Source organism: Jatropha curcas, chromosome 7, assembly GCF_041381405.1.
Source record: "Jatropha curcas cultivar XTBG-Jc1 chromosome 7, XTBG_Jcur_1.0, whole genome shotgun sequence".
NCBI classification, from domain to species: domain Eukaryota; kingdom Viridiplantae; phylum Streptophyta; class Magnoliopsida; order Malpighiales; family Euphorbiaceae; genus Jatropha; species Jatropha curcas.
The window spans coordinates 27,069,783-27,086,296 of record NC_143157.1 but is presented as its reverse complement, the minus strand read 5'-3'; the positions used below and the strand labels follow the sequence as shown (position 1 = coordinate 27,086,296).

Genomic DNA, 16,514 nt, shown 5'->3' with positions numbered 1-16,514 from the left:
ATGGGAAAAAGCTCCTCAATTTGTATAATACTGCAACTGATAATAATATTTATTTGAAAAGCAGTTTAATTTGGTAGGAAACGTGGAGACAAGCAAAGAAACGCGCCAATATCTGACCCTAATTCCTTTTGAGCTGCAAAATTCCCTAAACATGAGACTCGCTGCTTACTTCCCTCTCATTTCGCCCTCTCTCCCTCTCTCTCACCTCACACCAGCTTCAATTCGCTTTCTTGATCTGCATTTTCTTGATGGGTCAACTTTTCACGATCCAATTCACTCAGAAAATAAAAAAAGAAAAACCGAAAAACCAGTGCCAATTGCTTAACATGGCCCTTCTTCAATGAGATCTATATTCCATGATGATCTATGATTTTCAAATTGTTGAATTTGATCTAAGTTTGGTTTTCTTTTTTCTCTATTTTCTTGCTTGGATGTGAGACATTCTTGAAAAAATTGAATAAAGGGACGAAAGAAAAAGTTGATGAGAGGCCAAAGTAGGAAAAAACATATGCATCTATGAAGACTTGGGCACGTAAGTCGCTGCCGCACCACCTGATGCAGTTGTTGTCGGTTGAGCTTCTTCTTCTGCAAATTTTTCAGATGGAATGGCAGATCCTGTTAGTTATGGGAATTCTGAGCGGGACATTGAACAAGTCAGTTTCTGTTCCATCGTTTGTTTTGGTTGTCTCCTCGTTTCTTTTTCGATATCTACAAAAGGAATGATTTTTTAGTCTTGCAACCCCACGTTTCCTGCAGAAATTCCTGATTTAGTTTTGACTGGAAAAAAAATATATATATAACAGTGATAATAATGTACAGCATTTTGATAAATTGTTGTGGTTAGTGCCTTCAATCTCTATCTTTCAGCAATGTTAACACAAATCTTTATGAACTGTAAGACCTGTTTTGTTCTTTATCTGAAGATTGAAATATCTGACATAGAATTTCTAGTGATAATGGTTTTTTCATCTTCTTATTTAATTATTCATTCCTTTTCCTTTCCTTTGAAGGCACTTATTGCTTTGAAAAAAGGTACTCAGTTAATCAAGTATAGCCGGAAAGGAAAACCCAAGTTTCGTGCATTCAGACTTTCTCCAGTGAGTTACTGCTGTTTGCTGATATATTCAATTTTAAATAATATTGATCCACTTCTTGTGTTTCACCTTTTTTCCCTATGCAGCTTCATTGTGGCAATGAATTTGAAGATAAATAAATTGTCCAGTATATAAAAAATCTAATCTAATATGTTCGTTGTGAAATCTGTTGTCCAAGATTTCTTTCTACGTAAAAACTGATCATCTACTTCTAGAATTGACCTTCGTGCTACAAGTATTTATGATGCACCTGTTAACACCTTAAGTGTATAAATAATTTCAATTTTAGTGACATTAACAGGATGAAACAACATTGATCTGGATATCGCATGGAGAAGAAAAGATTTTGAGATTATCTTCTGTCACACGGATCGTCCCAGGACAGAGAACTGTGAGTCAAACTCTTCTATCTTTCGGATCTAGTCCATGATATGCATTGCAGTTCAGTTAACCTTCAATTTTATGTAAATTATAATACTACCAGAATTTTTTGTCTACAAGTGGTAACTAACAGACATTGTCGCTATTTTCAGGCTGTGTTTAGAAGATTCTTACGTCCTGAAAAGGACTACTTATCATTTTCACTTTTATATAACAACGGCGAAAGATCTCTTGATCTGGTTAGTTTCAATAAATATTCGTGTCAAGGTTTGTAGGTTTTTAATTAACCTTCATACGGATAGTCAGTTCAAATGTAAAAATACCCTTGTTTCTCCTTATTTATAGATCTGCAAGGACAAAGTTGAGGCAGAGGTGTGGCTTGCGGCCCTTAAGGCATTGATTGGAAGAAATCGGAGTAGACGTACAAGAAGTGATATTTCTGATGTGAGTTGTCACTGCCTCGATCTACTTACAAACACTGACTTTTTAGTTCTTCAGTTGGAAAACTCTCACCATGAATTTGAAGAACATAAAAACATACATGGTTGCCTCTGTCATTCTTGATAATATGTTTGTAGAGGTTATTTCTTTAAAGGATTAATTTTGTTCTCATATCTTTTTAATGCAGCTAACTGATGGTGGCGAATTTTTTCAAAACAGCCGTCCTTTTGGTGCAACTCTAGAGATCTCTTCAAGCATTAATCGTGGGAGGGTGTCTGTCGATTTAGGTTCTCGCGAAACTTCTTTGAGTTCGGCAAGCTCAGATGCGGGGTCAGAACGTGCAAATATGCAACTAAGAACAAGTGGTGGAGATGGTTTTCGCATTAGTGTTTCAAGCACTCCGAGCTGTTCAAGCGGTGGATCAGGTCCAGATGACATAGAATCATTGGGTGATGTTTATATATGGGGAGAAGTTTGGAGTGATGTTGCTCCTGATGGATCCTTGAAACATGTCGCTATAAAGAATGATGTGCTGAGTCCAAAACCCTTAGAATCTAATGTAGTTCTTGATGTTCAACAGATTGCCTGTGGTATGCGTCATCTTGCCCTTGTAACAAGGCAAGGTGAGGTTTTTACCTGGGGAGAGGAATCTGGAGGGAGACTTGGTCATGGAATCGAAAAAGACTTTAGTAGTCCTAAACTTGTTGAGTTTCTGGCAGTTACTAATGTTGATTTTGTTGCTTGTGGTGAGTATCATAGTTGTGCTGTGTCTACAGTCGGGGACTTATATACCTGGGGTGATGGCACTCATAATGCTGGAATTCTCGGTCAAGGCACTGATGTTAGCCACTGGATACCAAAAAGGGTGTCTGGTCCTTTAGAAGGACTTCAGGTTATATCTATTGCATGTGGAGCATGGCATTCAGCTCTCACAACTTCAAATGGAAAATTGTTTACATTTGGAGATGGATCGTTTGGTGTTTTGGGGCATGGAGATAGAGAAAGTTTGTCTTTTCCAAAAGAAGTCCAATTATTGAGTGGACTAAAGACTATAAAAGTTGCTTGTGGTGTCTGGCATACTGCAGCCATAGTAGAGGTTATGGGCCAAGCTGGAGCAACTGTGTCATCTCGAAAGTTGTTCACTTGGGGCGACGGTGATAAGTACCGTTTAGGTCATGGAAGTAAGGACACCTATCTGCTTCCCACTTGCATCTCTTCCCTTATTGACTACAATTTTCACCAGATAGCATGCGGGCATACTATGACTGTGGCCCTCACAACCTCTGGTCACGTATTTGCTATGGGTAGTACTGCATATGGTCAGCTAGGCAACCCAAGCTCTGATGGAAAAAATCCTAGCTTAGTACAAGATAATTTGGTAGGTGAATTTGTTGAAGAAGTCTCTTGTGGAGCATACCATGTTGCTGTACTAACATCAAGAAGTGAAATGTACACTTGGGGAAAAGGTGCTAATGGACGATTAGGACATGGAGACACAGATGATCGGGGAACCCCAACATTAGTTGAAACATTCAGAGATAGGATTGTTAAAAATATATCATGTGGCTCAAATTTTACTTCCAGCATATGCATTCACAAGTGGGTCTCAGGAGCAGACCAATCAGTTTGCTCTGGTTGCCGGCAAGCATTTGGTTTTACTAGAAAGAGGCATAACTGTTATAATTGTGGGTTGGTGCATTGTCATGCTTGTAGTTCCAAAAAAGCACTGAAAGCGGCATTAGCTCCAACTCCAGGCAAACCACATCGAGTCTGTGACGCTTGCTATGCAAAACTTAAAGCTTCTGAAGCCGGTACTCATAATATTAACAGGAAAATTACCACTCCTCGTTCTTCAGTAGAGAGCAGAGAAAGAAGGGAAAGAGGAGAGGTTAGGGGTTCAAGAATTTTGCTGTTGCCTACAACAGAACCCATAAAATACCTGGAGATCAGGTCAGCGAAGCATGGAACAAAATATGAGGGCCCTTCTATAGTCCGAGCCTCTCAAGTTCCATCACTTTTGCAACTAAAAGATATTGCATTTCCAAGTTCACTAAGTGCTCTTCAAAGTGCATGGAAACCTACATCAATGTCGCAGCCTGGATTTTCCAACTTAAGACCTGCTTCACCATACTCGAGGAGGCCAAGCCCTCCACGTGCTTCAACAGCTGGATTTTCTAGAAGTGTCATTGATAGCCTGAAAAAGACAAATGAAATTATGAAGCAAGACATGTCAAAAATGCAAAACCAAGTAATAATATATATACATTTCTAATTCTGCATCTTTTGGTTGATTTATTGCTGGTTCAGGAATCTAAATAGAGAAGTTGAGTACCAGAAATAACTTTTTTTTCTTTTTGTCCATTTTACTAACGTTAACTTCAGATCAAATCTTTCAAGCAAAAGTGTGATTCTCAAGGCACGGAGATTCAAAAGTTACAGAAACAAGCTAAAGAAACTGCTTTATTTGCTACAGCAGAAGCATCCAAGTCTAAAGCGGCCAGGGAACTAGTGAAGTCTATCACAGAACAGGTATGTGTTTAGTGTAATAGTTAAATCTAAATTGCTTGTACACTGTATTTATGCTCTCTGAATAGTAAATAGCTAAATATTATTACAATCAATAAAACCTACCCGGGTGTGCTAAATGGGAGCAAACGAAAACATATGTATTCTAAAGTTGGATATATGCCTTTTCTAATTTGAATACAATATGAATCATCCATAACGAAGGAACAATCTTCTCAAGGAATATGATTTATGCCTTCATATAAATTCTCTAGATCTCGTTTAGAGAGTTGTAAATTGTGCTAATCAGTCCATGTTCTTGCTGCCCTTTTGTGACTCAGTTGAAAGACATTAGAGCTCAGTTGCCTCCTGATGTTCAAGAAAGCGAAACTTTTAAAGCTATGAATGTTCAAATTGAAACTTTTCTAGCCACAAATGAGACACCCAGAATTTCTTCCCTGGCAGAAAGCTTAATCTCTAGTCAACAGCATGCATCTAAGACACATATGCATGACCAAGCAGATGGCACAGGACTTAATGACTTATCTAGATCATCTGTTTCTAGTAATCTAGAGGTCATACCTCAACATAGCTCCAATCAAGAATCTTCGTCCATGAGAAAAGAAGGAGAAAGTATCGAACAATTTGAACCTGGGGTATATGTAACTTTTATCCAACGTTCTGATGGTGCAAAGATCTTCAAGCGAGTTAAATTCAGGTATTTGAATAGACAGTAATAAACTTCTTTTAGATGTTGTCATGTTGATAACAAAAGCAATTTGGTGTGCAGTTTAACTATATTTTTCTTAATAGCTCCTACAGCAATGATAAACAAACCTCTCATATCGAAAATAAACATTTTTCTTTTGCCCTCACTCACAACCCTCTCATTGTTTTTTATCTAGTGAGTTCAATCAATCTAATGTCTTTATCCAACTGCCTTAAATGATTTTACAGCAAAAGGAGGTTTCAGGCGCAGCAGGCAGAAGAATGGTGGAAAGAAAATAAAGATAGGTTACTCAGGAGGTACAGTCCACAGGCGGCAGCAAATGCGGCTCCAGCTGGATCATCCTCTTCTCCAGCTGAATCACCATCTGCCCGCGCTGCATCACCCTCTGCGCCCGTTGCATCACCCAGAGCTCCAGTTGAACCGTCCTCAACGGCAGCCGAGGAAGCAACGGAGGCAGCACCATCTGAAACATAGCATTAATGTAGAAACATGGATGGATAAAGGAACTGCATTTTGACTCATGGAGTTAACAATCTGCTAGTTGTAAACAAACAGTACTCTTGTTCAGACAGCTCCATATGCATAAGAGTGATCACCACATAACATTTGCGAGTGGATAGACAGAAATTTTGTCGAGGAAGGTTCTTTTTTTGAGCTATTTTTATTGTGTTGTGATAGTTGTAGTGTAGATGAACTTGTTAGGAACTTGCTATTTTGTAATCTTTGGCAATCTTCCTATAGTTGTATCTTTTCTTTCTCCAAAATCAGAGTTAACAAGTATGTTTTGATGTTGCCTTCCCATTTTTCTTGTTTTCTGTTGGATTTTTATCATCAAACATGAAAAGCTATATGAGAGAGGAAAACACTTATTTTAGCCTGTCCTGTAACGAAACTACAAGTCAAAAAGTACATTATTCAAGCAAACTACGTTATCGTTCCGGTCAACCTCCTTGTCGCTCGCAAGTAGTGTACGGTAGCTTCTAGTGCCTTTACCATTAAAAATGGGCCTATAGCCCAATACATTAAATAAATAGTTGCAGAGTTCATTTTTCAGTTCTATCAAATGGGCTCTCACGCCATAACTTTTTGCTATTGGGTTGAGTTTTTTTTTGTTTTTTTTTTTTTTTTCCTATTTTTGCTATTTTTGACGATCAGTCGCCAGTGCCACGACAAGTCGACAATATACAAAAAGTAGAGGAAGTTTCAAACCCTTCCTCTTCGCGACAAGTTCTTTAGGTTTTTTTCGTTTCTTATAAACGAGTTGTCGTGGTGCTTGAGCGATTGATAGTTAAAATAGGAGAGCAGAGGATAAATTATTCTATTGCATTCTTAAAGAGTTAGTCGAGTATAAACGAGGTGTCGTTTTAGTGACACGGTGAGCTTCCCCGTATTCTATCCCCAATCCCCGTCACGTCACGTCCGTGCAGTTCAACTAATTTTTCTTCCCCAAACCAAATTAATAATTAACAATAATTGACTGTCTAAATTCTTCTCTCTTAAGAAATCGATGGACGCGCAAATTACTTCCCCTAGATTTTCTATACCTAAATTATAGATCTTCCATTCCAATTTCCAGTAAAAAGAAAAAAATCGTGAATATTCCTCGAAAACTACACTCCATTTTCCTTTAAAACAAATACTTCTCAATTGCGTTGAAGGGGAAAACGAGAAAGAAGAAATGGGGCAACAGCAATCGAAAGACGAGTTGGTGTATCAACAAGTGAATTACGGTAATACAGAAGGAATAAAATCTCTCCGCAGTGAAGGCGCGGGCCTCGAGGTAACAAAAATCCCTTTTTATGTATAAAACGGATTTTTTATTTTCTTGTTGATGGCTGGCTGTTAAATATGTAATTTTGCTTTTTTTTTTTTTTTTTTTTTTTTGCTGTGCAGTGGATTGATAAAGAAGGTAAAACGCCATTGATATTAGCGTGCTTGAATCCTGAGCTCTTCAATGTGGCTAAAACCTTGATAGAGCTCGGTGCTAATGTCAATGCCTACAGGTTCGGTATGTGTTATATTTTATCCATTTGTCTTAGATTTTGTTAAGATTATACCTTTCAAATAATTAGGACATGTAGAAATAATATATACATTGAATGAGAGATGTCCTTGGTTTAAAATGGAGAGAGCTTCTGTTATGCATGAGATTGAGAAGCAACATACTTGGTGTGGATTTTTTTTTTTTAATGAATCATTTTTCTTTGGGCTGCAGGTCGCAATGCTGGGACTCCTTTACATCATGCAGCAAAAAGAGGCCTTGTTAATACTGTTAAGTTACTTCTTTCGCATGGAGGTGAGCTGTAGCCTGGCTTATTTCTTTTAGTTGTGAAAATTAGGTGCTTATAGTGATGATTTTTTTTTATATTATTATTTCAACCTTGATCATAATATCATCATTGGCAGTGAAATAAGTGTTTGTTCAAAATTTCAGCAAACGCATTAGTGATTAATGATGATTGTCAAACTCCTCTTGATGTGGCCAGATTTAAAGGACATACTGATGTTGTCCGTGTAATTGAGGTATTCTTCTAATGGAATACTTGATATTCTTATATATAGTTTGGTGACAATAATCTTCCCTTATTTTACTCCATATAGAAGAGCTATGGTGGATTCAGAATTTTTTTTCTGGTGCTTTGCAGAATCACATTTGCTTATTCTCGGGCTGGATGCGGGAGTTCTTTGGGCCAGGGTTTCTCGAAGTACTTGCTCCTCAGTTTCTTTCAAGAAAAGTGTAAGTATAAAATCGGTGCTGTCTCATTAAAGTTTTTTCATTTCTTGAAATTTTTCCATTTATTACTTTCATTCATTGCTATTCTGTTTTAGGATACGCTGTATACCATCTAAGTTTCCACGAAGCAGTTTGTTTTGACGTTTGCTAATGCTATTTAGTTATTAATCTGTGATCAACATATTGTTCTCATAAGCTGCTTAAGTATTTATGTGCTTGCTACTGTTTTTTCACAGATGGGTTGTTATTTTACCAACTGGGTCACGCAATCCTACAAAACCTTTCAAGTTGGAGCTTGCCATATATTCTAGTCCACAGGTATCAAAATTATGTTTGCCACTGTGAAAGAAGCTTGGATAAACTCACTGTTAAAGTAATTTATGTCTTTGATCTTTAACTACAGTCAAGCATTACTTTAGGTCTAGTCCCAGCCATAGCAATGTTCTTTAAATATTGTCTTTGGCATATGACGGTGATTCAATTTCTTTGATTATAGGATAGAAACACATGCAGTTGTCTCTAATTCTTTATCCCAAATCAGTATTGGTCTTGCTACAGGAATAAAGACAATTATTATACTTCAGTTTAATGGCTCTGAATCCATAAGCCTATAGTCATCAATGTCCAAGTTTACATGCTTTTGTTGTTTGATGGTCTGAAATTAGAAGTTACTTATACATTGTGTTGATGAACGAACAGGATGCCCGACCGCGTACAATGATTCCTTTGTGGAAAGCTAATCTGGAGGAACCAAAATTTCAACATTCTGATCCTTCAGTAATAATTGCTGAATACCACACCAGTAATTCCTTTTGCTGAAATGACTTTTGTTGAAGCTGATCACTTATGCATTTTCTGGTCTCTTTTATCTTTTCTTAGATAGGTTTTTAGCCATATTTTTACATTTACATTGGATTTTTGTTCATGCATAGTCTCAAGAGGCAGGAGGCGGAGACGAGTGAGGCATAGGCCTCAAACAGTTAGTCGTAAGTATGATAGTCGCTAAATTATTTTGATGCTAGATATAAATGGTCCCTGAATCATGACAAAAAGAAAAAAAATTAGAGATCATCCAAATTAACATTGGTACCTGTAGTGTACCTTTGCCATGCTCCAGCCTCCAACTTGAAATAGACTTCCAAGGCAGTTAGTCAACATTTACACTCCCCTGAAGTTAACTCTATATTTGTTTGACTGTTTTTGTTTTTTCTGCTCTCTTATGGTCTTGTTACTTTAATCTCCTCAGAGTTAGTATTCTTACTTGTCAGAAACACGCATTAAACTTGCACCAGCAAATGAAGGTGACAAGCAGCAGCTTCAGTGGTTCTGTGATGCATGCAAAGGAATTCCACAGGTACAAAGTGCACTTGGTTTTTGTTCTTCCCTGGTTCCTAGAGCAGTGGAAAGCTTTTATTTATAATAGGAGGAATGGCTTTGCTGATCAATAGTAACTATGCAAGTGTTGTTTTACCTTTTTTGTTGATATCATAGTTTCTTTTGAGGAACCTTTTCTTATATATATGTATATAGTACTAGAATGTGTAAGGTTGTTAAGCATAACTGTTATTCTTCAATAACCAATTGGTGGATAAACTTTGGAAAAAAATTGGAGATTATGATAAGGTTTAAAATTGTGGTCATGGTCATGTCCTGGCTTTGTTAATTTGTCTCAGCCAAAGTATAACAGTCACGATTGACTTTATTGTGAATTTGTGTAGAAAAAAAAAAAGTTCTATCAGCAGTATTGATATGTTAAAGTTTTGGTGACTCACCAGTATGACCCAGCAGATACTATCTGCAACAGCCAACGTATAAAACCATGCGCTATCGATATACATTTCTGGTATGTGTTTGCTTGAGGGAGTTTTGTAGATTATACCAGTGGGATTTTCTTAGCACTGTGGAGATTTCTTTTAGGAACTAACATTCAGATTGATAAAAATGAAGCTATGATGTCTCAGAAATTATCTTTTCATTATTCTTGAGATGCATATGTGAAGTAGCCCTGGATTAAGATATGTTGTTTGTGAAAGAAGCACTAATGCATGGAAAATAAGAAAAATTGCCCTGACCACTTTACCTATTGGATGGAGAAAAGGTGGCCCATGGATATGCGAAAACTTGACTTTTATACAAATAGATCAGATAATTGACTTTGTATTTTGTTATATGTGGCTGTTTTCCTGAAAAGAAGACAAGATTTAGTATTAACATCTGTCTTGCTGTAACACACTCTTGATTGTGTATATATTATGCTCTCTTTTTCTTGGCATTTACTCCTGTTGGGAGAAGTTGTATTTTTTCTTCTGAATCCTTTTGACATGAAATCTTTTGCTATTTGATTGTCTGCATCTCTGCTGAAAAAAAAAAGGCTTTAATAAAAGCAAAGCTGCATAACCTCTTTGAGAATATAGGCTTTTGCCATTGCAGCAGTGGTAGGTCATGCTTACAACTTGGAAGTAATCCTAGTTATTTATTATCGTCCTTTACTATGAAGAAATGCTCAAATATGTCAGTAGTGCCAAACTTCTATAGGTGCAGAATGAGTTCAATTCTTAAACACAACTTTATATTTGTTAGCTTCAGTTTTATAGCAAAACTGAGCTCAGAACAGTCTATTGCTATTGCTTAATTTTTTCCAATTCGTCAATTTTTGTATTGAGATGACTTGTAACAAAGTTTATCTAGATTCTTAGTCGCTTCACATCTATTTTCTCATTAAAATAGAAAATTTCATCGTCAATGGAAACTGTCTATCATTGTATTTAAATTTGGATTGTTGAAATCTAGTTCAGGTGTTATCTCTGCTAAAATATGCAATCCTCAACCCTTCAAATTCAAGTACCCTTTTTTTCGTTATTATGTGATAAAAATGTTTGAAATATTACAGGCAACACATCCTCCTGCATTTTTGCATAATTCCGAGACTTCAACCATTCAAGCCACAGCTCCTCCTTCTGCTGAAGATTTAGAATTAGCAATGGCAATCAATGCCTCCATCCATTCAGCCATGGCAGAGGTTGCAGTTATTGATACTTACTCAGCTGAAGCAAGTGCTTCCACCAGTTGGAATGAACCTGTGAATAGTAGCAGTCAAAGTACTCTGAATGCACCAGTGATTCCTTCAAAAGCAACTAGCAGTTTCTGGGCAGCACATGAAGCGAGCCCAAGCGACACTTCAACTCAGCAAAATGAGGTACAGAATAGTAACATCCCTGCTGTCCAGAATGCGACTCATGCCCCAGATTTAGCCCCGTCAGCTCCACCCACCTTTGATGAGATTGTAGAAGATGGTCCCATTCATTATCCATCAATTGATTCTAGTCCTATTGATATATCTTCCCCCCCTATGGAGAACTTGCCAGCTAGTACTGGTGAAAAGAAAGAAGATGGCAGTTCTTCGTCTTGTGTGATATGTTTGGATGCTCCAGTTGAGGGGGCTTGCGTTCCATGTGGCCATATGGCTGGATGTATGTCTTGTTTAAAGGAGGTCAAGGCAAAAAAATGGGGCTGCCCTGTGTGTCGTGCGAAGATTGATCAGATCATAAGGCTGTATGCTGTTTGACTGCCAGGCAGCAGAATGAGAAAGCTGTAAATGGCAAGTATGTTTATGACACCTCGGAGAGATTCATTTATGCGTTCATATTGCAGTTCTAATCATTTTCCTGTGACTATCTAAACAAAGTAAATTTATGATTAAAAAAAAAAAAAAGGAACACTGACTGACCGTTAGGCATCATCTGCAGGTGAGTTTGACCACAATTTGAAGGAATCGACAATTTCAGTTGCAGCAGATCAGCATGTGAAGGGGAGAAAACAAGAAGTTCATCATCGTTGATTAACTTGGAACTTTTTATCTATGTATTTTGTCCATTGAAACTCAAGCAAGTATAAATATCATGCTTAGTTACTGTCAGAGCATGTCATTTTTACAGGCCTGTTGTGTGTATAGTTTGTCAAACATTTAGACGCTGTCAGTATATTATCTCAAACGTTCTTTTCACTATAGAGCTGCAAATAAGGGATTCAAAGTGTCTTTTAGCAACGTCAAGAATGTATTGGATTTTAATGTCGCAGGTTCAAAAAATATACGTGTAAAGAATTAATAAAACCAAATAAATTTGTGGAAAATTGTGAAGTATAATTTTCTCTTTTTTTTTTTTCAAGTTGTAAAAAAGAAATTCTTATTTTTATAGTTGTCGTGAAACAAATGTTTAATGATATTGAATTGTAAGGTTTATGGAATTCTAACAAGAAATTTAAAAATACAGACTCAAAAAAGAAACCTTAAAGAGCTTTATGTTTTTCCTAATATATATATATATATATTATGGTAACTTTGTTTTAATTGTGAATTTCTACCGTTACATATACCTAACTATGAAAGAAGAAAAGCACAACTAAAATAATCTAGTGAGAGCTGAGTGGGCCCAATTGACCTCTACTATGATAGGGTATTTTTGTTTTTTATCAAAATCATAATAATTTAACAAAATAATTTTAACAAAGTATACTAAATGGAATTGCAATTTGCAAAAGCTTAAATCGTAGCATTTTTGTCTTGTCTCTTTTTATGGATGGTGTGACCAAACTTGTTATTTCCAAGAACCTGGCTTGGGTGGCCATGGTTGAGGCCCATTACATCGTTCTGGTGGGGTGAGTTTAGATGCCCTAAAACATGCAATGTCTTAGCTATCCATGTTTTCTGGAGCCATATTTTCTTTTCTAGCCTTTTCTTTGGGTTCGCTCGTTGGGCCTATGAACACAAACTTTAGCATTCTGCAACATTTCTTAAACCCTCCTACTTTTCTCTTCTTTTTTTCTTTTTTCTTCTTTCTTTTTCCGGAAAATTAACTTCTAAACTCTTAAGGATGTGTTTGAATTTCAGACATATTGCCAAACATGTTTCCAAAAATAATCAATAGAAGATAAAAATCATTATTACTCTCTGTTCTTTTATAAAATTAAAAGAAAAAAACACTAAACTTAGGAATAAACAATAAAACATCAAAACAAAGTAATTAACTATATTACCTTTGACGCTTTCTATTAACTAAACTTCAATTCAAGATTCAATTATTTTATACTTTAACCATACTTTTAAGTTCGATAAGCACTTCAAAAACTTAATTATTCTTCGACTTTCGCATATATATATATACACTTACACACACACGCACGTATAAGATTGCTGGTTTGTTTTGAATCATTTTTCTTACTTGCCCCGCTTGCAAGCTAAGTATGTTAATTAGTAGTGTGACTTGGCATTTTTTGTTGCAAGAATCATAGAATAAGCATTAAGCAAGCCAGCTATTAAGTATTTCTCCTTGGAAAATATAAATGATTAAGGCAACTAAATAAAAAGATTATTACTAAATAGAAAATAGAAATGATTCTCTCTTGTTTTACATAAGATATCTTTCTAAAGGAGGGGATTAAATTATATTATTTATACAATTTTAAGATATTATTTATTGATTTTATGAATAATTTTTTTGATTTTAATTAGAGTTTATAGGGCAAAGAATATGTGTATTATCTGTTCCAATTTTTAATTAAAGAAATCCGTAAGTGACTTCAACTCCTATAACGATGAGAATATAAATTTGGTTTTTAGGAAACCAAAAAAAAAAAAAACAATTTCCTCATTTCTAATGCTATAAATTTATATGAACCTCTAATTTATATATATTTTGCAAATTTAATGTTGATTTTCCATTTTTTTTATGGCTGTTTAATTTCTCATGAAAAAAGCATAATATCTCATATCTGAAAAGATTGAGACATGATATCTCTCAGCATTGCTTTAACAAAGAGAAAAAGAAAAGGCTCTACAAACAAAACTATGTATGAGCATTTCTCTGCTTTGCCCACTAATCAATTTTTGATGTAAGATTAAAGTTAAACCCTATAGTTATTAAAGGACCAACTTGACCTATGTGATCACAAAATTAGAATAATATGGGTGATTAGGAGATTGATTAGCGTATATAATCTAAGATATCGATATTTATTCTTTTCTTTATGAATGGTAAAGATGAAAAAGGGGAATTTCCATTCATGTTATATTCATTTACTATCCACTGAATTTGATTCTGCAATCCAGCTCCATAATTAAACTTTTCATTTACATTAATCTCTGTTTGGTTTTAATATATATATATATTAAAGTTGTTCGTTATATGACCTAAACAGAAAGCAAGAATCCTTAGATTCCCCCTAATATAAAACTACATTACTATATATTAAGTATATTTTAAATGAATAAATATTCAGCACTCATCTGAATATGCAAAAAATATATATATATATATATATATATATTTGTCAATAATTGATTGCATATATATTAATTTCTTAGTATTAAATTTTTCCAATTTTTGTTTGTATTCACACCATTTCATTTCATCATTTTTAGCAATTAAAAATTGTATATTATAGTGCATCCAATTACATATATATAAAGGATTATTTAAAAAATGAATATAATAATTTATCTTTAAAATATTTTTAAAAAAAATCATAAATAACTGGAATACACAATATGCCTTATTGGAATTTTGTAAATAATGAACATAAAATAACTACGTATTATTTGATTTTTGTAGTTTTATCACCACCAATAGCAACTTTAGATTACCTAAACAAAACAATACTATAATTTATTTTTAGAAAAGCAAAAGCACTTTTTGGTTCTCTCAAACAAACACCGGATGTTTCTTGGTTGGTCATATACATATACGTAGAAAAAGACTTGTTGGCAAATTGAGTGGAGTATATATTAGTAACAATTATTTATTCTTGAAACCTAATAGGGTTCGATTTGATTATTTATAGCTCCAAATCAGGGTTATGGGACATTTGGAGTACGTACTTTGTTGGAGGGCATACCATGAAATAATGCAACGCAACACAACACAACACATGTGCTCTCCTTCTCGGGCCAACAATCATTGTCTAATTTTTCAACCAAACTTAGCCTTTGGTAGACTCCCACCAATACCACATGTTTTTTACCCATTTCCCTTTTAAACAACTTTTTGAGTAAAAATCACATTTTGAATCAACTCAATCCCCGTAAAATCAAGCAACCAACCAATAAAAATAACCACAACCAAGTTAAAAAGTCCACCGCAGCGTTACCCGAAAAATCAGCGAATTCATTCTTATGTTTCTGAATCAAATTGAATGAAATATGAGTACAAATTAAAGAGAGAGGTTCCATTTTATTAAAATTTCTATCCATTAACTAATATTTAATATTAATTTTTATTTTCTTTACCCAATACTAATGAGGCTATTTCTGTTTTTAATTACTAGAGTAGTACATAAATAATGATGAGTTAATGTAATTAAGTTCAACTTGAGCATCATTAATTACTAGATGTACATAAATCAAGTTAAACAATCAATTACATTAAAATTTAATCTATTGGTTAAGTGAATATACAATATATATATACATCTGACATCGATTATTGGATTATAGATCATGAAATAATTAAGTGTAACAACGAAATACAGAAGAAGAAAGTTATATAATGGAAGCGCAAATTGCAATCTTGACTCCTATATATTATCTATTTTATACATAAAATAAATTCAGTCCAGTCCAGAGAAACCCTAATTGATAAATATTTCTGCATGGGATACTATCCAGCTAGGGGACCTGAGGGCCAGATGACTTTATCCTTAAATCATTAAAATGCAATAATGGAAATCCATAATTCGTATTGTATGTGGTAATTTATAACCATATTGTATGTGGAAATCCATAATTCAAAAGCAGAGAAACAGTAACATCACCAAAAAGAAATATAACCACCATATTTATGCCTAGCTATCAGCTAGCTAGCTTGGATTACACTTATATAGTTGCTATATTATTTATCCTGCAGCAACCGAAAAACCTACAAAATTTGTAATCTGGGAGAAGCCAAATTAAGCATCCCCAATACCTGATTGTTAGGCTTCAAGTTTTTTTCATTTTGTAACTTTGCAGGTTTTCTGCAAAGACTATGGTTAGGACACTTTGTTAATTAATTAGGGGTATTATTGTTATTATTTTTGCTTTCTACAAATATTTCTGTACAAAGATAATCTTATTTTCGAATTGGTTATTGTTAAGGACTGCCTTATCATTAAATTTTAAATTAAGTCCAGAAAAAAAAAATAATTAAAGAACAATATTTAGCATGTTGTTGTGTTAGAATAGTACTCAATCCTCGAAAGGAGAGATGAGATGACAGAGATTTCTTTTAAGTCTCGAGTTCGAGTCTTGGGTATGAAGTCTATTTAAACACTTATAATGGAGTGCTTTACGCCCCTTTTATGGGCATACCTGGCGTGAATACGAATTAGTCGGACTAGTGAACTTCATACACAAAATGTTTTTATAAAAAAAAAATAATATTGAACATCTTATGCTAATTATACTGAATATATTGAATTCATAGATTATAAACGTCAAGTAAATGTGAAAGAGAGTGCATAAAATAAAATAAATTTTATAATTTCTCAATGAGTGAAGGGTAGCCTGGTAATTGTAAAAAAGGTGTTGTCAATCAATACAAAAGGTTGAAGAAACAAAATCATGTTATTCCCTCATAATTTTTTTTTTTAAACCAAT

The 16,514-nt window shown here is 34.7% G+C and overlaps 2 protein-coding genes across 4 annotated transcripts; both read left to right on the top strand.

The window, feature by feature from the left end:
- Positions 1-29: 29 nt before the first annotated feature.
- On the top strand, positions 30-5,950 carry LOC105632144 (Regulator of chromosome condensation (RCC1) family protein). 2 transcript variants are annotated; one of them, XM_012214457.4, is made up of 9 exons: positions 30-653; positions 1,011-1,097; positions 1,396-1,485; positions 1,628-1,714; positions 1,821-1,919; positions 2,104-4,164; positions 4,299-4,445; positions 4,763-5,139; positions 5,379-5,950. In XM_012214457.4, the coding sequence occupies exons 1-9, from the start codon at positions 606-608 to the stop codon at positions 5,623-5,625; spliced, it is 3,243 nt and encodes a 1,080-aa protein (XP_012069847.1). In that variant the 5' UTR covers positions 30-605; the 3' UTR covers positions 5,626-5,950. The 2 variants fall into 2 exon arrangements, with proteins under 2 accessions (XP_012069847.1, XP_037491420.1); XM_037635492.2 differs by lacking the exons at positions 30-653; positions 1,011-1,097; positions 1,396-1,485; positions 1,628-1,714 and having other exon boundaries at positions 1,825-1,919; positions 2,136-4,164.
- Positions 5,951-6,605: 655 nt separating this feature from the next.
- LOC105632146 (putative E3 ubiquitin-protein ligase XBAT35) lies at positions 6,606-12,029 on the top strand. Of its 2 annotated transcripts, XM_012214459.4 has the most exons (11): positions 6,606-6,931; positions 7,045-7,159; positions 7,367-7,447; positions 7,586-7,674; positions 7,797-7,888; positions 8,122-8,203; positions 8,585-8,687; positions 8,818-8,871; positions 9,154-9,239; positions 10,776-11,487; positions 11,632-12,029. In XM_012214459.4, exons 1-10 carry the CDS (start codon positions 6,830-6,832, stop codon positions 11,448-11,450), a joined length of 1,479 nt encoding a protein of 492 aa, XP_012069849.1. In that variant the 5' UTR covers positions 6,606-6,829; the 3' UTR covers positions 11,451-11,487; positions 11,632-12,029. The 2 variants fall into 2 exon arrangements, with proteins under 2 accessions (XP_012069849.1, XP_012069850.1); XM_012214460.4 differs by lacking the exon at positions 8,818-8,871 and having other exon boundaries at positions 6,607-6,931.
- Positions 12,030-16,514: the final 4,485 nt, after the last annotated feature.